Source organism: Gossypium hirsutum, chromosome D02 (assembly GCF_007990345.1).
Source record: "Gossypium hirsutum isolate 1008001.06 chromosome D02, Gossypium_hirsutum_v2.1, whole genome shotgun sequence".
Classification (NCBI taxonomy): domain Eukaryota; kingdom Viridiplantae; phylum Streptophyta; class Magnoliopsida; order Malvales; family Malvaceae; genus Gossypium; species Gossypium hirsutum.
In genome coordinates, this window is record NC_053438.1 from 66,096,968 (window position 1) to 66,118,172 (window position 21,205).

Below are 21,205 nucleotides of genomic sequence, written 5' to 3' on the forward strand. Positions count from 1 at the left end.
AATTATAGGTTATTTGAACTCTCATTATATATGTATAATCGATCTCTCCGGTAGCTCGAGATAACCATAAATGAATTACACATAGAACCAATGAATAGAAATGAATGGAAATGATGAAGAGAAATAGATCTCATGTATCATTATCCGCAATGAATGTGCTTTCTCGCTAAGAACAAGAAATGACTAATGAATTAATTTAAGGTTGTAAAAATTATTATTTAATTAATTATAATTAAATAATTGAAGCTTAAAGATGGAATTAAGTTAATTAGTCATTATGAATTTAATTGAATAAGAAAGTTAAATATATTTCCTCATAGATTCTATTACAATAAAGTTGTTATGACTTTAACAAAATTAGAATTGAGTTCAGAAAATTATTTAATTGGAAAATTAATTTAGTTAATATGATTAATTAAATTAATTGATTAGATAATATTTATTTTGGGAAATAGAATATATATATAAGGTTGGAATAAATTAAAAAGTGTTGGGTTAAAAGTCCAAGAAGTGCACATAATTAGACCCAATACATAGTGACCCAGTTAGCTCTCATATGTACATGAAGGGTGGTAGCCCTAATAGAAAATACAAAGGTGTGCCTAGAGATGATAATGGGTCGGGCTAGGTCGGGTTTGGGTTGGGATTTAATAGAATTTTAGGACCGTTTTCTAGACTCAGGATTGGCTCGGATCGAAAAATGGGCCTAAAATTTTTCCCAAGCCAGGCCTAGATAAAAATGCTAAAACCAGAGCTTGGCCAGCCCGTATTAAATTTTTTATATTATTTTTTTTATATAAAAAAATTTAAAATATAATACATCAAATACACTAAAAACATTAAAATAAATATTTCCCAACAAATTAAAAATAAATTAAAAATTATTTATACTTAAATAACACTAAGATAGATGCAACTTAGCAAGCAAATATCTCTAAAATAGTAGCAAAATTAACAATAAAACAAGAGTTATACAATATCCAAACAATAACAACAAAATAGTAGTAATATAATAGTAAAACGACACCAAAACAGTGACAAAACAACAACAAAAAGCAGTAGTTTTTTTTTTGCAAATTCGAGTTGGGCAAAAAAAAAGTTTACTCAAGGCCTAACCTGTTTAGAAGACCGGACTCGTTTTTTTGCCCAAGCCTATTTTTCGAGCCTATATGTTTTTCTCAAATCCTCCCACTTTTTAGGCGAGCTTTCACCCGGTTCGACCCATGATCAAGTCTAGGTGTGCCGCCCCCTATTTTATTTAGAGTAGGAATGTATTTTCTATTTAAATGATATTATTTAGTCAGTATTTATTCAATCGAAACTCTTGTACTTCTCCCTATAAATAGAGAGCACCGATTGAGCTATTTGCACAACATCCATACATCGTTATTTTGCCACAAAGTAGTGGTAATTTATTTACATATAATAAAATATATTTTCTGGAAATTACGAGTTTTGTCGATTTATAGAGAGAACTTACTTCCCTACTGAAAGTAAGCAAATTGTTTATTTTTTGTGATTTGGTTCGTGTTGCTTGAGCCCACACTCGTCGCAATTCAAGGTTTGAGAATAATGCAGAAGGTCGTTCGGTTGAAAATCGAGATCGACTTAAGTCCGCCTCATACAAGGCACAAGCACAATTCTGGTTTAAGTTTATTATTATAAATATCACGACTCGATTTTAAGAAAAAAATTTAAATTTAAGTTGTAACTAAATAACTGTTTTCTTAATAAGATTTTTCCAACATAATCTCTTTGTTATATACCATTAAGAAATCTAATGGTTTTAGGCTTTAGTCCAATGATACTGTCATATGTGTGTCACCCTCATAGGATATTCATGATCTCTTTAAATTTGTCCACCTAATTCGATCCATTTTATCTCATGGTCACCATTGTATCTTTCATAATGAAAATGATCATTCATGAAATTAGTAATGGTAAAATCATTTATCCTAGACAAATGACTATTGACCATGTTCCATTTTCAAAATCCTTACAATGACAATGTGCGAATATCATTTACTCTTTTATCGAGATATGATTCCACTACTGTGAGTGAAACCTTATTATGCATAAGTCATGTACCCAACATACCAACTTTTGATCCACTATTATGAGAGCGGATGTTTTCAATTTATCAAAACGCATGAGCTATGCACACACATAGTTATTCACTTTGTTAAGATTTAGGTAAGTCAAACCATAAATGTCACAAGTAAATAAATCTATAAATGGATCTAAGATAAAATCAACTTGGGTCTTGTCCAATGTTTTGTTAGTCCAGACAATCATATCTATGTTTCTATTCTAGGAGTCAATCCGGCTTTAATAACCAAGACAAGTTATCTTCCATATTGGACTTATAGGCGACATAGTAGTTCACTTTTATTTGACTCATTTTCTCAATTTGATTATGAGAACTATGAACAATTTAGATTATCTATTAATATAAGTTGTCTCATTATAGGTTTTGATAATATCTACCCTTTTTGACACAATACTTAGGACTGCCTATAGCCTCTCCTCAACCCATAAATAGGAGGATAATACGCTTCAACACACTCAAACTCACGTCCTCTTGCATTGACAACAATACTGATGCCAATTGAGCTAAGACTCAATTGGCTATAATGTAACTTAATATTAGTTAAACTTTAGGTAACTAATCATTTTACTTTGTGTGTAAAAACCATTGAAGACAGTCTAACATAATAATAATAATAATAATAATAATAATTAATTTCCATAAATAATCAGTTTCATTATTTCAATAATCATTACATTAATGACACAAAAATCCTAACATAAAGGTAGTAAGAAAATTAGCAGTAGGACACAACTCAACACCATAATCACATAAAAAGAAGTTTGCGCTCCCTCCCGAAGTTCATCCCTCATAGAACCAAATTTGATGTGAAAAAATTATTCATCCAAAGAAGAGAAGTCAACAGGGGAGGACAACTTCCATAAAGTTCTCAAGATCGAAATAATTACCTTCAAATTTGGAACACAATCCCTCTGTAATAAACAAAGCATCCAACAACAGGAATCCGGAAATTCACTATTATCATCACTAAGATCAATTTTGGATGTTTTCTAAATTAATGAGATAATCGTCCAAACAATATCAATGAGATAGAGCCCTTGACAGTCATGGGCTAACTCTTCCGTCATAACTGACTGAAAACGTCGTGAGAACAAAAAAACTGCTAGAAACCAACTAGAACAAAGCATTAAAACTTGAAAGGCAATAACTCACAACTACCGCGTAAGAAGAGAGAGAGAGAGAACGGGTGGACTCTACTTACATAATAAGATATTTTAATGCAAATGCCTTATTATAGTAACTAAAAATTTATACAAACAAAATTTTAGTCAAATTTAGTTAGACTTTGTTAAAAAGGATAAATAGATAGATAGATAAATATATATTTACATACATAGATGCATAGACACATAAATAGATAAAAAAATATTTTTTAATTTAAAAAAATATTTGTTATAATAGATGCTGATAATGGTAATAGAATGGTCACAATAATAATAACACACATATTTTTATGTGGAAATATTTTCGGGAAAAAATCACTGGTAGAGAAGAATAAATTCATTAATGTTAAAAAATAAATGATACAAGAGGAGTTTCGACTACATCTATTTAAAAAGTTGAAAAACCCTTTCAGCCCTCAGCCTTAAGCCCTACACAGATCCCATTATTTTACCACTGTATTTTATTTATTTAACAAAGATTTGAGTCTCACAACTTTAACAATATTATTTATTGAATTTTTTTTAGTACGGTTCATGTTTGGGGTTCAAAGTTCGAGGTTGTCCCTCCAACAATATAGTGTTCAAGGTTTGAACCTCGTTCTTCCCTTGGAAGTGCAACATGCCTTACAATTGCATCCAACATTTGTTAATTAATTATTAAAATTTTCAAAATTAATTAAGTTTTTTTTACAACTATAAATATTCCTAAAAAATATAACCACTCAACTAATCATTTAATTAAGTTGGTTGTTATAAATTAAAACTATATATGCCTAACTCATAAGTTAAAAAAGCAATGGTTGTAGGTTGAGTGTCCTTTCCGTTGGATTAATTAGCCTGTAGGTGGCTCTTGGGTGATAGCTGGTCGAAAGTCGAAAGCACCAATTAATGCGTCTCTTTAAACTCAGGCTCCCTAATTACAACCTCCGTAGTAGGTTTTTTATTTTCCAACTGAAATCTGCAAAAGGGTTTAAGCTTAAATACATTTTTAAGTTATGGTTTTGTTTGAAAGGGCAGTTGGGAAGTGTCCATGATAATAAAATTACTTCATTAGTTCAACTTCAATTTTTTCTGTGAAAAGCACTTCTTTCTCAGCTTCCATTTCATGAGTAAATCTTAAATAATGGAGAACGTAACTATCCTGATTAATTAAGAAATTATTTAACAACAATACCATAAACTTGATTTAAAAATCTACACCATTATAATATATTTGATTAAATCAATATCACTACTTAGTTATAAAATTTCATCTTTATCAACTTTTCATCAACTTTGCAGAAATAAAATAATATCTTTGAACTATAAAAATTGGTTATCCCTATCTTCAATTTTATCTTTATCTGATGTTATCTGTAACTGGAGTTTAGCGGCCCCATTCATGAGATGACAGAAGAGAAAAGTCAGCCCCTGTGAATATATTAATATTGTTGGGAAGTGGAAATAGGGGAGAAGTCAACTCCTTGAAATGCAAATAAAGAAGCAGAGTAACCAAACCAAAGGCAAATGCAGGTGAAGAGTGTCGCCCCCCATGCTTTGATGTCTATGAACTTGGGGGGTTGAATTTGAAGCATGCAATCATGAATGAATTAATGAGATGAGTAAGTTGACTTCTTGAACAAACCAAGGAAATAAATAAACACTTGACAAACCCTTTTTGACTTTTGGAACGAAATAGCCACCTCTCCGCGTCTGTCTCGCGTTTTCCCAATGAAGGATTGAATCAAGGCATGGATTGGGCGCCATGCATGCCGCCGCTCTTTTTTAGTTACTCCACACGTTCAAGTTTCAATCTGGTTAAGAGTCGACACTCGACACTGCCCAAAAGGCATGTGAAACTCGAAATAAAGGGTGAAATCAGGTACCTACAACCCTATTCTATTGGCGGTGTTAAATAAGGTCGGCTGTAGCGGTTACAAACCTTGAAGAAGTAGCACTGCAATATTAATTACTGGTTTATAATTTAAAATTTATATTCATGACAGATAATATACAAGCGTATTATATATAATAATTTTACACTCCGTAATTACTGTAAATAATCAAATATTTCATATGTAACGTCCTAAACTTTAATTGCATCAATTTAGGATAAATTGTATTATTAGAACTTAACTAAAAATTTTACAATTTAATTATTAAATTTTTTGAAATTGTTTTATTGTCACCTGACTCTTAAGTATAATAACAATTTTCATTCTCAATTTTTATAAATTTTGTATACAAAGGGATAAAAATTGAAATTCTTTTTTAAAAAATTTAAAATTCTAAAATTAAAGTAAATAAAATTTTCAAAAAATAGATAAAGAAAGAAAAAATTAGGATTTTTTTTTAAACCCTCCAAATTTTCTCTTTGTATTACCTGAATAGAAATATTCAATACCTATTTTTTTAATAAAAATAGAAAAAAAATAAAACACTAAACAAAATGATTGATTCTCTATTTTTTACCTCTTTTGTTTCTTAACATGGGTTTTTGGTTATAAGAAGAGAAAAATTTCAAACATGACTTGTTTTTGCAATTCAAGTTTTAAAAAATAATTTAAATGAATTGAAAATTTGAATTAAAGATGAAAAAATTTGTGATATATTTTATATTTTTTGTTAAAAAAATAGCATCAAAATCGATTTGACAAACCTCTAAAATATCAACTTTAGATAGTCTTCAAGGACATGAAACTTGACTTGAAGATATTACAAACTTAATTTGAAACAAGATTAAGAAAACTTGTAATGTTATAACTTTATGTTTTTTTTTCTATTTTTAATTTGTTAATGGTAGACATCCTCACTCTTTGCCCTTGAATTCTCAATCCACAACAATAATTAACGAGCAGCAACCAGTACAACTATTGTTCACAATAGTTAAAATGAATTTAAAATAAAAACCAGATGAAATAGAAACAAAAGAATCTGAAAATAAATCATTAAGTAATTCAAATAAACAAAAGATCATTTATTATTTGAATAAGAAATTTAAGTACCAACAACCTTTTGGCTTCATGTTCAGAGATTTGAGTGGTGATGGCCAAGAGAAGGCTAGGGGAAGCTTTCATCTTTGACTGGAGGCTGATGTAGTGGCTGATGAAGCCGATCGGAAAGGGAAAGTTGCGGGCTTTGGTTGCATTTTCAAGGGCTTTCTGATTTTCTTTGGGGAGCTTCAGGCTAGTAGGGCTGAAGGAGGGGACGAAGGCTACCGTTGGCTTCCAACATCCCCCTCGAACAATGCCGGAATCCGATGGGAGAATGGTGGTAGTGGCGTCAAAATTGAAAAGAGAACACATTCCTATTTTGAAAAGTGAGATTATGGGGACAAGTCAAACACACACTCAATGTATTACTTGTAGTAATCACAAAATAATGAAGAAAAATTTTAAATCAACAAAAAGAAATTTATGTTTTTGGATTGATTTAATCCTTATATGGTAGACATGCACTTAAATTTATAAATTCAACAACGAATGAGTAAAACGTGATAGGAAAAGAGATCATTTTTAACTTCTTTTATTGTCTATCCATTAAAGGAAAAAAAGTTGAGGCTACCGAAAAGTTGAAAACTTATAGAACAAACTAAGTTTGAAAAATCAAGTCCGTGAGATTAGATAGAGGAGGAGATTAAGTAATCTTAAATATGATATTATTGATGTGAAATGACGCGTTTCAGCATCACACTAATCCTCGCTTGTGAAGTCTTCTCTTGCATGCTATGTAGTTCTAAACAATACGACTAAAATAGCTGACGATGGAACTCTTTTGTGGGGTATGATGCTGGAATTATTGTTCTCCCTTCCGTTCCACCACTAGTTGTTGTCTGTTGAAGTTGATTTGTTGGCAAGCACGAATCGGAATCTCTATCGCAAATTATTCTAGTCTCGCTATATTTTTGTTAAAACACTCATCTTCAATTCTTCATGATTTTTTCTTCTTCTTTTTTTTGGCTCTTTGTTGACTTTAAGTTGTAAACAAAACTAGCTAGGTAAAGTCTAATGATGTTCCTTAGCAGATGATGGGTACCGAAGTTGTCGTTGAATAGAGCAATGTAGCTCTCTCTGAATGAAGGTTCTACTCTTTGGATAACCATGCATATGTACTGGTAAATGGTTGGATCTGGTAAAAGAGAGGCATGAATGATCAGATCAGACTCAGAAACCGGAAAAGCAATAAGAAGAAAGTAGAAATGATGGCATTGTGTCAGAATCAACACAATTTCAGAGTTTGGATCGTCATATGATTGTTCATCTTCTGTTGTAGGACAATACTTGGTTTTACCATTTTCAGGCATCCCAGCAGACGCAATATGCTATTTTTCCACGCGGATTTATTGCCAAATCAGCACCGGCAGCAGTTTAATCCAATGTTAAGCAAGTACACTTCCTAATATAATATTCACAAATGAACCAATGGCAGATGGGAACTGTCGTTGGGAACCTTGAAATGTCCCAAAATTTTAACATGGGTCATTATCAAGTCGTGAAAAAAAAAAGCGTATCATAGAGGTCATCAGCAATCCTAATTAGCTGCTTATCTTGTGCATAATTACCATCAAAAACCAAAATTCATGTCTCGAAAGCACCATCTCTTTTTCTCAACTTCGTAATGATTATAAAAAAAGGGACATGCAAGTGCTGGTTTTTTGTAATCTTTCAAGGAAAAAAACCATGAAAAGTGAGCTTATAGCCTGGCGTTGAGATTGAGAAAAATGGAATCTGTCAATTTTATCAATGAATAAACAGATTTTAATAGTTATAGACTTTGAATAGTATGATAAAAGAACCAAACAGCAGAGAAAAAGAAGGCGGAATATGGACCAAACAAACATTAATGTGGAGATCAAATTTAATTAATTTAAAGTTTTGAAACCAGTCAATAAGCAGCATGAAGGCTGAAGGCAGGGACTGGCAAATTTTAAAGAGTCTAATAACATGAAACAAGATTTTATGTCTTTAGGAATGGAGGCTTTTGCTTCTTCAGTGGGTATGGGCTCAAACAAAAGTAGCAAATAAAGAACCCATCCTCTACAAGGACTCAAACTTTGGCGTTCCTAGTGAAGTCGATGCAAGTTTGGCAACTGCAATCAGTGAACCTACAGATTTCACACCCAAAGCACACACAGGAAGTACAACCCTTGCATGTTGGAGAACGGGTGCAGCCCCTGTATACCCTGCGACTTGCTCGTTCTTCTTCATCATCACAAGTTATTCTGAAATCAAATCAAATCAAATGTTGAAAACATGTTAAATCATAAAGTTTATGATTTGCAAACCAAATTCTGCATGGAATCACTTAGCTTAAATTTCTGTCAAAAACTTTAACATGTTCATATCAAATCCTACTATTATGAATAAAGCTTCTAAGCATTTGCTTCCATACCATCACTAACAACAGCAACTTTTCAACTCTGAGCATTTTTTTCGGTACTCTCCCCCCCCCCGGTTCAATTCAAGAGCAAAAAAGATGCAGGTATTCAAGAACACATCTAAAAACAGAGCTACAACATTTAGGCTTTGTTAGCAAATGAACAGCAAATAATGCATGTTCTGGCAGATTATAATTTAAATGTACTTGCCAACTAAAAAAGGATTTTCTAAACAAAAACCTAATGGTTAAATGGTAATGCACAAATTGAGAAAAACACCAGCATTCAGACATGAAACGTAGCTGGTTCTTAAAGGCAATTAAAAGCATACTTCGGTGCCAAAATTTTAGTCAAGATATTCAAGTTCAAGTACCTGCCAACTTTTTACTAACATATCAGAGAAGAATAGGAAATATTGAATATGCCAAATAGTACATCTAGAAGCTTTCCTTGAGAAAAGACATATCTAATGACCGAAATGTTCTGAAACTTTGATAAATAGCCTGTACCATTTCATATAATGGAACAATGATCATATAGGTTTTTTGACTGCACATTTCCTCTCGTCATGGCACAAGTTATAGACAAAGTCAGCTGATTAAATGAATCGTTGTTATCAAACAGCCTAAAATGTGAATATCCAGGAATTGCAGTTGAACCAAAACTATACTTCACATGCAATACTTGTTTTTCACCCAAAATTAGGGGTGAGAGTTCAATTGAATCGAAATAAAAAAATTTCGAGTTAATCGAGTTGACGAATCCTATTTTATCAACCTAACTCTATTTGAGATGACTTCGTATCGAATCGAATATATTTGTTCGAGTTAAACTAAAAAAATGACTTTGGTGTTTTTTATTTTTATGTAATCCTTTTTGAAAATATTTTTTTTATAGTTTTTAAACATGATCATACAATGAAAAATTGAAGTAAACAAGTGAACAAATAAAAGCAACTAATGAAGAATGGGAGGATTTTGATTTTTGGGAGTAAAGGGGGTGAGGTAATTTGGTATTCGGTTTATTTGAATTCAAAAACTCGACTCGAACTCAAAATTCGAAAAAAAAAAAACTAGAGTTGACTCAATTAACTCAATTCGAATAATTCGAAATTCAATTTTTTTTTTCAATTTTTTCAAGTCGAAATAAATTTTCCTCACCCCTACCCAAAATTACTTATTATGTTTCACAACAATAAATCAACAGATTCAAAAAAGTACAAAAAATGTGGAATAATTGGTGCTTATTACATTAGCAAAGAACATTGAAAACTATCGGAAGAGCAAACAAATGAGCATTTATGAGCTGTAAAAAGATGCTATCCATTTTAAATCAAATAAGTCCAAGTTCAGCAAAGAAAGTTCAGGAGTTAAAAAGCAAAGAATGAATGAATCATTAGTTTCCTGTAGCCATATATATAATACATCACATGAAATGGTTTCATGGTAGAGAAGTCATAGAAGAACAGGTATTGAAAAATATTTTAGATTTTGAAAATTTAAAATTCAATATATATCAAATTGGAGATCAAGAAGAGTTCTCTTACTTACCACAAGCATTATCTACAAATTACATTTTAATTTTTAAAAGCTTGATCTTTTAGGGGTAAAAAAAGGAAGCTAGACCAGAATCATGTTCTAGAATGACTAATACCTTAATATGTTGTAAGCAGCACAACGGGAGATGACAAACCCAATTTATCAAATAAAAACTCAATCAATAACGGGGAAACAAACCTGTCATATGGAAGATCCGAACATTTCCAATTCACATCTGCTAAAGCATCATGGTGAATTCGACATTCCTCTTTTGTCCGCAATCGAAATCTTCTCTCCTTGTTACACCTGCTACAGCGAACAAACTCGTCACGGTGACAAACTCTTCCATTATGGGATCTGTTAGTACCATTGGCATTTTTAGACGCTTGGTTGTAGTATTTCAGCAATGCAGTCTTTGATAAAGAAACCTTCTCCCCATTAACTATCACCCAAACATTATTCTTCCACTTTCTGGCCGTCTCTCTTCCAGAATGCTTCTCAAATGCAGCAGGAGTCAACTTGTCTAGCCATTGAAATTAACATTCACACAATGAGAACAGGAAAAAGGAACAAAAAAATAAAGCTTCTACATTGGTTAGGAAAATGAAAAGGAACTAGGACCAAGTGGACAAGGGGAAAAGATGATATCATATGCACCTGACAATGGAAAGTTCTAATAAACAGTAAAGGCAGAGACAACAGTACAGACAGCTCAAGCCATTTTTAGTTACATTTAGTTGTAAGGACCCTGACCGTATAGTTCTGCCACCAAACTCACCTTGTTCTTTTTACAAGCCCCAACCTGACCAAACGTAAAAAAGAAACTATTTACCTGACGTTAAGCTCAAAGTTGGGGAATTCCACGAGATGAAGGTCTACCTTCAAGGTTTGAAGTGTAACACTATTCTTTCATTTCATTTAACATGGGTATTCTTTCTTCTTGTATGAACAAACCAGTATCCTAACAGACTTAAGGTTCCTTCACATGCAGACAACAATAGGTATGCAATCTACTCCTAACTAAAAAAACTTCTGAATTAGAAACATTTGTAACACAAATCATCGATCAAACTACAAAAGTTGACAAATGTTTTAAGCTTTTATTTTGCCAAACATGACCTTCTCAATGATACTGTTTCAATGATATATAAATTTGACGCAATAATATTATGGAGTTATATGTTGAAGTGTTAAAATAATAGAATACTAGTTAGTAGAATTACTGTTTGAACCTCCTTTCACATGGTAGCATTATGTAAAGAAAAACACATGCACAAAAAAGAATAAAAAAGAAGACGTTCATCCTAGAAGCATAGCTATCCTTGTAGCATGAGTCATGAATATGCTAAAAAGCATCCTTCTCAGCTACACTTCACAACGGCAAGCCATTAGAACAGGAAGAAAGAAACATACGCAGAATCCATATGGTCACATATGTTTTCTCTATGAGTTTTACTCTGTCTAGTGATAAGAAACAGAACTGAAGCTTTGAGAAACCAGATACTGAAAAGACCAGATCGAAGACCTTAGAATCACAACAATAAAGAATACAATGCGGGTGTTATTCTGAGGATGCAAACGCAGAGATCTTTAACCAACAAATACACTCATGTGAGTGTCCCAAAATATGAATAAACATCACCTTGTTGGCTTACAACCAAGGAGAGTCAAGTCACTGAGACAAAACAACATACACATAAACTGTGTCAATAAGAAACCAAAAACCGAAACTCAACCTTCCCATCATCCACTTCTCACGCTATCCAAATCTTGATTAAATAAGAAAGCGACACGCTTTCAACGTCAAATGCACCATAACTTGAAGAAAGAACGCATTAAACATGAACAAAAATCAAAACCCATTTTTCTAACAACATCAAAGGAAAATAAAAACAAGGATGGAGATAGAAGAAAGTAAGGACGAAAAGAAAAAGGGCTAAACCGAGAGATAGAGATAGAGATAGAGACAGAGAGACCTTCATTGCAACCAGGGGTGCATTCACAGGTGATTTCAAGGTCACCATTAGAGAAAACCCTAAGCTTGCCAACAGCGTCACCATACCTATGACTGGTACACCCACATGTGACTTCTATAAAATCTCTTCCTTTCTTCAATCCACTCACCTCTATCAACTCCTCATCGCTAAAGATCATCGACCCACTCTCTCTTTCTACTTCATTCTCCATTTTCTCTCTCCAAACAAGATCCCAGCAGACGCTGTATCTCTACCAAAAACACACGCACACTGTTTTCCTTATTAGGTTTCCTGAAAGGAAGAGAAGCCAGAAACCCCAAAGAAGAGAGAAAAAAAATCGAATCAACAAAAAGAAAAGAGCATATGGGTAATATCGAAGTTGTTGGCTGAGGGATTTTATAACAGGTCTAAAGCCTATATACCAAAGGAAGGGCTGGAAAAACACGCATCTTTATGGGATTACTCCCGGAGATCTGGTGGAGAATACGTTGAGATAGAGAGCGAAAGAGAGAGGGGGTGGTTTGGTGTTGGAGTAGTGTGTTTTTGGGATGTGAATGAGCTGGCCAAGTGACACAATTAAACAAATGGCGTGGGGTGAAGGGAGTGTGTGTGTGAGAGAGAGAGCGCTGAGAGGGGTTAAAAACTTAAAAGCTTAGGTGCTACTTGCATGACATGACATGACATGAGAGACGGAGTGAGTGCGTGTGAGAGAGAGAGAGAGAGAGACTTTGGCTTTGGATTTCGGGGTCAGGGCCTTTTGGTTCATGGGAAAATCCCTCTCATGGGAAGGAGACATGTTCATTGAAATTAGTGTTGGGGAACCCCTTATTTATATAGTAATGTATTTTACCTTTTCTTTTCTCTTTCCAAGGCATTGCATCCCTCTTCACACTTATTTTCATTTCCATTTTCATTTTTTCTCCAATTTCAAATATTGGAGACCCGGTTAACAATGTTATACAATTTCATGGTGCTCTGCCCGCGTATTTTATACTTATTATCCACTCCACTATTGGTTACAACTTGTGGAAAGGAAGCTCAACCTACGTTTTTCTTTTATTTATTTTTTCTGGATTCATGAATGAATCTACTGTAATCCATGGATCCCATAAATAAGCAACAATAACATGTACAAGTCATAACAGCAGTGGCGATTCAACTGCACATAGTACGATTTCTATATTGCGATGGTATGGTGATGAAGCATGTGAAGCCAGTTATTGTGCGGATTTCAACCCTTACCGATAACGTGTAAGGGTATATCAAGGTTGTTGAACTCTGCATTACATTTTTTTTTTGGTACAACCTATTTATATAATATGACATTGAACTTTACAACAATTATGAACGATGGCTTATATTTTTAAAAAGAAAAAGAGGAAAAAAGAAGCTTTCATTATAGGAAGCCATAAAAGTTAGCATAAAACATTAGAAAACAGTTCACAAAAGGAATCAGGCATAACAGCAAAAAAAAAAAAACCTCAAAAACATAAGCTCAAAGTCACAGGGAGCCTGGCTGCAGGCTCATTGTCCATCCGTAGCTGCGACAGTAATGGACCCACGACTGAAAAAAGTAGGTGGTTGCAACTCAACGTCGAAAAGGAGGCCACCACCTGACCATGGGAAAAGAAAAAGCTACGGTGGGCTCGCCTAGCCTCACCAACGGAGGAAAAAGGAGTCACGAAACGCTCAGATAGTTCCTCTTGGAAGCTCGACACTGTCACCGCCTGAGCCACCCCTGAATCCGTCGGAGCCTTTTTTTTTGTTGATCAACAAGATAAATGAGCTTAGACAACACTCTATACCAGCTTTTGATGGTAAAATCCATCAAATAATGTCATTTTATATATGCATGTATATGGATATAAACTAAAATTGAATTTTTGATCAATTGGTATTAAATTATCATAAAGTTGGGGATTGTTACTATTATAATATAAGTATCCTATATAGAACAATGTATAATACAAGTAAAACACCCTCGACTATTAAATCTATAATTAAGAACAAATAAATTTGTTTGTTAGTTAACGAAAATCTTTGAGAATACTATTGAAAATCATTGAGGCTACACTTAAAAGCTATTGCTTTATGTTAAAGTAGGGCAACTAATATTCTTGATTTCTTGTTTGGTTTGACAACAGACAATAATCAAATGATGATTAACATTGGTTTAAAGGAGTGATGTTGATAAAATATTGTGTTGGGGTGGTGAAATTCCAAAATTACAACCGTAAATGAAGCAATGAAGTAGTACTATTTCTTATGATAATTAACATTTAAAAAGAAAAAGAGCCCAACATTCAGTCATGGATATCATTCCATGTCTCCAATGCAAGGAAACAAAAGGATCTTTACCTATAATGTTACTCTTTTCCTTTTGTGTGTATGTAGCTTTTAAAATCAAAGCATTCATTATTTGGAAGAATTGTGGGTAGCTGGCAGTGACAAGGGAGATGGTGAAATGAGTTGCAAATAAATAAAATATAAGATAAGAAAGGATTGCATGACCCAAGGGCTCCATTTGTAATAGGGGGTTATCCCTCTTAAATTAATTTACTCAATTCTCATCACATCAAAGTGTTAAATTTACTCTGCTTATGTTTTAAAATAACATTTAACTTTTTTTCCAAGATATATTTGTTGTGCTTCTTTTCCCATTAATAATATATATTGGTTAATTTATTTTTTATTACTTTTAACAAATTTAAGAGTACATCTCTCTTTCACTTTGTGTTAGGTTAGTATTGATATTGATATTCTTGTAGGAAACTTGAGTTCGAGTACATTAAAACATGTTTATATTCTTATTTAAGGATTAGGAAAAAGGTTAATATACTATTTTTGTTTCAATTTGTTATCAATTTTCAATCCATTATTAGTTTGCCCCCACCGTTAATGCCATTAAAAAAAAGGGTGACATGGTACACTCAGGTCATTAAATTTTATTTTCTTGAAATAAATTTTTAAAAAACTAAAAAAAAAATCAAAATTCAAAATAAATTTAAAAATACATAAAAACACAAAGAGATTGTCAAATAAATTCAGAAAAATCTCAACAAAAAATTAACAAATCATTAAACAAAATATGAAAAGTTATATAAATTTTCTAGAAGTTAAAAAATATTTTTTACTATTTAAAAATACATAAATTTAAAAAAAGAGCAAAAGTACTAAGATTGTCAAAATATCTAAAAAAATTGAAAAATCTAAAAAATATGGAAAGATTTAAAATATGAAGATTGCAGGTGAATGAAAATACAAACTTAAAAAAAGTGCGATTTTGGTTTTTTTTTCTTTATTTAAACAATTTCTTCCCATATAAAATAAAGAAAAAAGAACAACCAAAATTGCGACTTTTTCTCTCTCTCTCTCTTTTTTTTTTTTTGAAATTTACATTCTCACTCACTACAAATCTATGTTTTAAAGTTCTCCATGTTTTTTTTTATTTAAAAAAATTGCGATTTTTTTTTACATTTTTTGTATTTTCACTCTTTTTTTTCTAATTTTATTGTTCTTTAAAAAGAATATATATTTTTAATTCATGGAAAATTTGTATAATTTTCCATATATTTTTTTGATTTGTTAAAAGTTCTCTAATTTTTTTTGAATTTGTTTGATAATTTTTTTCGTTATTTTTTGTGTTTTATGTATTTTTAAAAAATAAAAATTAATTTTTATTTTCTAAATTTTTTTGTTTTTTTAATAGAAAAAATTTCTATATTTTTTTATTTTTTTCATGAAAATAGGATTTGGGAGACGTGGTGCGCTAAGAGTGGGCCACGCCATCCTTTTTGTGATGCCAATAACGGTCAAGGTAAATTGATAAAGGTTTGGAAATTTTTGGTACCAAACTGATAAAAAATTTCTTTAGATACCAAAATGATAACAAATGTAACTTTGGGGGGGGGGGAAATAGTACATTAGCCCAAAAAAATTATTGGAGTACATTTGCCAATGAGGCTTTGGCTCAGATGGCAAAAGCAAAGGCCATGGTCTTGAGTACTCAGGTTCAAGACTTACTGTAACACTCCTATACCGACCCAATTCTTGAGTCAAGATATTAGAATGCTACATTTGATGCCAAAGCAACAAAAGTTCCATTTCAATTCATTTTATCATTCCATTCAAGTTATTAGGATCATTATACATTTCTAACACAATTCAAACTGATTTTATACAAGCTTTTGACAACTCTTTTAATAGTCTAAGATCGATCAGGGACTAAGTTGTAAAATTTCTAAAGTTTCAAGCTAACGTTGCAACGTCGGGGGTTCCACGTTGCGACGTCACTTACTATCTTATGTCACAACGTGTATTCTGTTTTCATGAATTTTTTATTGTTTCAATTTTCATTACTTAAAACCCTGTTCAAACATCATATTACAGTCAATTCAATTAACATGTCATTCATATAAGTTCAATTCCAAACTCAAGATTCACATAATTCATCATAAACTCATTCAATTAAGGCTAAGTTTATAAAATAAGCAAAGAGTTTCAAGTTCTACCAATAGGTTCATCAAAAGACTTTTATTCACAACTAGGCTTTACCTATGTATATGTCACAACTAGTACCAAAATATTCAAACCATACTTTCTTCCAAGCTTGGGATGTGATAAGATAAGTTGATGTCGATTCTCTACTCTAGCACTTCAAGTCTAACCTTTACCTACACGTTAGAAAATAACGCATTAAGCTTGTGATAGCTTAGTAAGTCCTATAAGAATTAAACTTTCTATTTAAAGTATAATTAATGTTAGAATATGTATAATTTCATAAAGTCAATACTAATAAATAAGGATCAATTCACAAGGCTTAAATCACTTATCGGATTCATTGAAAATTCTCTTACCATGTTTCATTGGTATAATCTATTGTAGACTAAATAGAACATATAGGATATACAGAACAGTTATACTATTGCATCGAAGTGTCACTTTCATTTGCACAGAAGTGCCACATTTCAATTGCATCGAAGTGCCACTTTCATTTGTGCGCATAGGATTTCCTAATGGTGTGTCATTCATATCCTACTAGTTCTCATCTCGTCTACATGAGTTTTTAATACATTTATTCCATCTCATACATTCATTCAAATGAAAATAATTTAACTTTTTCACTTTTTACAATTTAGTCCTTATTATCATAAAATTCACTATACTTTGTAATTCAACCCCTTTCACTACTCATACATTCATTAATTCTTTACACTTCATTCACATCTAATTTATCAAAAATTTGGTTTTCATAACCATTTTTGCAAACTTCATAATTTAATCATTTTTACTATTATTTCAATATATTAAATCAATTCATCACATAATAGTAAGTATATCTAACCTAATTTGGTATTGTTCCTAACTTAGCGGTAAGTTAGCGATATCACATTTCTCCCCTACTTAAAATAAAATTTCATCCTCGAAATTTACTTAACTTAAACAACTATGAATATTGTTGTTTCATTATTTTTTTCACTTTCCATGTTGCTTTTTCCACATTATGATGGTTACACTTTCTCCTCCACATTATGATGGTTACACTTTCTCCTATACAGTGCTTCATATGGTGCCATTTTAATACTAAACTGATAACTATTATTATAAGTAAATTCAACCAATAGTAAATATCTTTCTCAACTACCTTCGAATTCAATAATGCAACTTCTCAGCATATCTTTCAAAATCTATATTACCCGTTCTGAGTGTCTATCTGTCTAAGGATGAAATGCAATACTAAAATTTAATGGAGTGCCCAGAGCTTCATGTAATTTTTCCCAAAATTTTGAAATAAATCTTGGATCTCGGTCAGAAATTATAGATGTTAGCACTCTATATAGTCTCACTATCTCATATATATACAATTTTGCTTATTTTTCCATGGTATAATCCGTCCAAACTAGTAGGAAATGAGCAGACTTTGTTAACCTAACAACTATCACTAGATGACATCTTTCTTCTTCGATAGAAGTGGTAACCCAACTACAAAATCCATTGTAATTCTCTCCTACTTCCACTCACAACCTGACACATGTATCTCTATACTCGACTAGCTAGAACGAGCATTAAATGTTTTCTGCACTCGTGTACTGAGTTCTTTTACAAAGTTCCATTGGAAAAATCAAAGGATATACAATGTGTTATTAATGTAGAGAAATTATGAATTTTGACTATCTGTATGATCGTTATTTTTTGATTCAAAATTACTGAACTTTGTCATGATAGGGATATTAGTTTGAATAGCGGTTTACAATTAGCTATTAAATGAATAAGGTAAGCTATTGAATTGAATTGAATTGTATGAGCTTACTAAGTATTTTACATACTTACTTCTGTTATTATGTTTTGTAGATTTTGGATTCCCTGAACATGTCGATCGGATCAGCGGGAGCTCACACCTATCATCTTTTGACCCGGTAGGTTTTGAAGTTTAAAATTGTGGTTACTTGTGGCATGTATATAGGATGTTTACTTTGCGAATGTTGAATATGTTTTGCTACTTTAGTTGTAAGTGCACTTATATGCAAACTTGATGCATGTAATGAATGATGTTTTGGTAATGTGTGGGCTATAAGTCAAGTTTGAATGGTATTTTAGATGTTTAGGTGATAGTAAGTTTTGGTATGAATATTGCAAATTTTTTATGTTAGAATGACTAAGTTGAATGATTTGGATTGTTGTTGTTTTATGTTTGTAATGTGGTGCCATTTAAGGCATATTGGTTAGACACTTAGGTTGGATCATTTTTGGTATGTTTTGGGCATGTTTTAATGTGTTTTGAATAGGTAAAATGATTAGAAATGGTTTGGCTTGGAACTTAAGAAATGGTATATGGAAAAACTTGGTATTGAAGTTATTTCAGGTGCACACAACCTATGACACGGGTTGTCACACGACTGTGTGCCACACACAGTCACTCATATGGCTGTGTGGTTGTTTGATTTTAGATGCAGGATTTTTCACACGATCACAGGTTGTTACACGGCCCGGCGACACGGCCGTGTGACCTTATTTTCAAATTGTACACGATCTAAGAATACGGGCGTGTGGAGTAGTGACATGACCATGTTTGGGGCCATACGGGCTAGCCTTTGTCACACAGTCGTGTGACCCTTGTTTACACTTTTTATTCAAAATTTCATATAAGCTTCAATTTAATTTAGAATTGATTCTGATTTGTTTTAAATGTTTCGTAAGGTCGATTAAGGTCCATATATGATTGAATAACATGGAAATGATTATGATTTATTATGAAATGATATATTTGGTCTATATTTGTTTGATTGTTAAAAGGTGATAGCGTTTTATAGTTGTATCATCTTATAACTCAGGTCGGTGATCGAACTGGGTATAGGGTTTTACATTAAAGATACTCGCTGCTTGGAAATAGAAAAAATATTACATTGATTACACCGGAGAGCCCTCTATTTTCCCCTATGATTATGACCTCAATCTTATGTATGACATATATAAGACATCATTTGTGAGTATCTAAAATGCATGTACTCGTGACCGCATAACAACCGTCAATTGATCCCCGGTTATACTTAAACCTGTGACCACATCACAGCCACCGACTGAGACCTCCACTCAGACTTCGACCCGTGATCGTATCAAGCACTGTCACCTCAAAACCTGACTTTCATAGGATGAGTTTCTAAGGTAATGGTCCTATCCCGGCATGACATATGAAATTTATGTGTTCTGAGAAGCGTTATTGCATCCTCGACCCCTCAATTCTACCTATAAACTTTCATGGTTTCACCCTTAAAACTCTGGCCCTAATTCCTAAAAAACCTTAACCCTAACAAAATAAAAAAAGCCCTAACCCTATCAAAATTTTTCTTAAAAAAAATCAAGGAGAGAAAGTGTGAAAGCGCACCCACACTCTCTCCAAAATTAACCTATTTTACTAATTTAAAAAAAGCCTAAAAGCTTGTAACACCCCTAACCCGTATCGGTCACAAAACAGGGTTACAAAGCATTACCGGAGTTTACAGATCAAATACATTCAAAACATGCCAAAACAATCATCCTAGGTGTCTAACCAATATACGCTCATTGGTACCACATTTATATCATCAATTCATATCATTAAAGCATTATTCAAATCCAAATTATAAACAAACCAAATTCAATCCATTTTGCCTAGTTCATAAGCAGTTAAACACCAATTTAAATTCACATGCACATTTTTAGATTTGGTTCAATTTACCATGCCATAATATGGCTTTAAAAACAAACACATGTTTATATATATACCAAACCAATATTAAACTTATAACCTCATTTACAATCAATCCACGAAATAACTATTATTTAGACACATTAGGTACATGCCGACACAAAAGATAAACATCACCACATTTGAGTTCAGGATCGTTGTTGGATATTGAATTGACGTTCAAAAGCTAAATACCTAACATGCACACGAAAAACAAGACCTTATGCTGAGTAGAACTCAGTGGTATTTCTATAATCCGAAACTTTAAAGACAAGATAATATAATATGCACAATTGAATTTTAAGCACATATTAATGTCTAATATCATGACTATCATATGCTATCATATTTCATTTGTTGAACAATGTCCTAATTCACACAATTGTTATATCAATAATTATTCGCATATCAAACCATATTTATTTGTACAATAACATTAGCCATTCAATACTTAATTCATGAATACATCATTTCGTATCATACTCAATTCTCATCGGTTGCTATACAATAGCTTTTCATAATTTAATCCATATATCATTTACACAATAGCATTAGCCATTCCATATTCAATTCATGAGTATATAACTCATATATTCCATGTATTTACAACATATTTCACATTCTATTTTCAATTCACTATATCACTTCCATTTCTCATACCATGCCATTTCAATATCAATTATAGAACTTTATTATTTATTTACCCCTATTAATACGACTTGGACTCGGACGGATACACAAATCCAACTAACACACCAGCTTGGCACCCAGTGCCTCATCGAATAAATCCGAAGTAGTAACTGCGCCCAGCGCTTATAAATTTGACACCTAATGTCTA

General features: G+C 32.3%; 1 protein-coding gene across 1 annotated transcript; it reads right to left on the bottom strand.

The window, feature by feature from the left end:
* Positions 1–8,076: 8,076 nt before the first annotated feature.
* LOC107909255 (protein ULTRAPETALA 1) lies at positions 8,077–12,969 on the bottom strand. Its single transcript, XM_016836723.2, has 3 exons — positions 12,144–12,969; positions 10,366–10,690; positions 8,077–8,473 (listed from the first exon to the last, which is right to left on the bottom strand). The coding sequence occupies exons 1-3, from the start codon at positions 12,352–12,354 to the stop codon at positions 8,299–8,301; spliced, it is 711 nt and encodes a 236-aa protein (XP_016692212.1). The 5' UTR covers positions 12,355–12,969; the 3' UTR covers positions 8,077–8,298.
* Between the last annotated feature and the right edge of the window lie 8,236 nt (positions 12,970–21,205).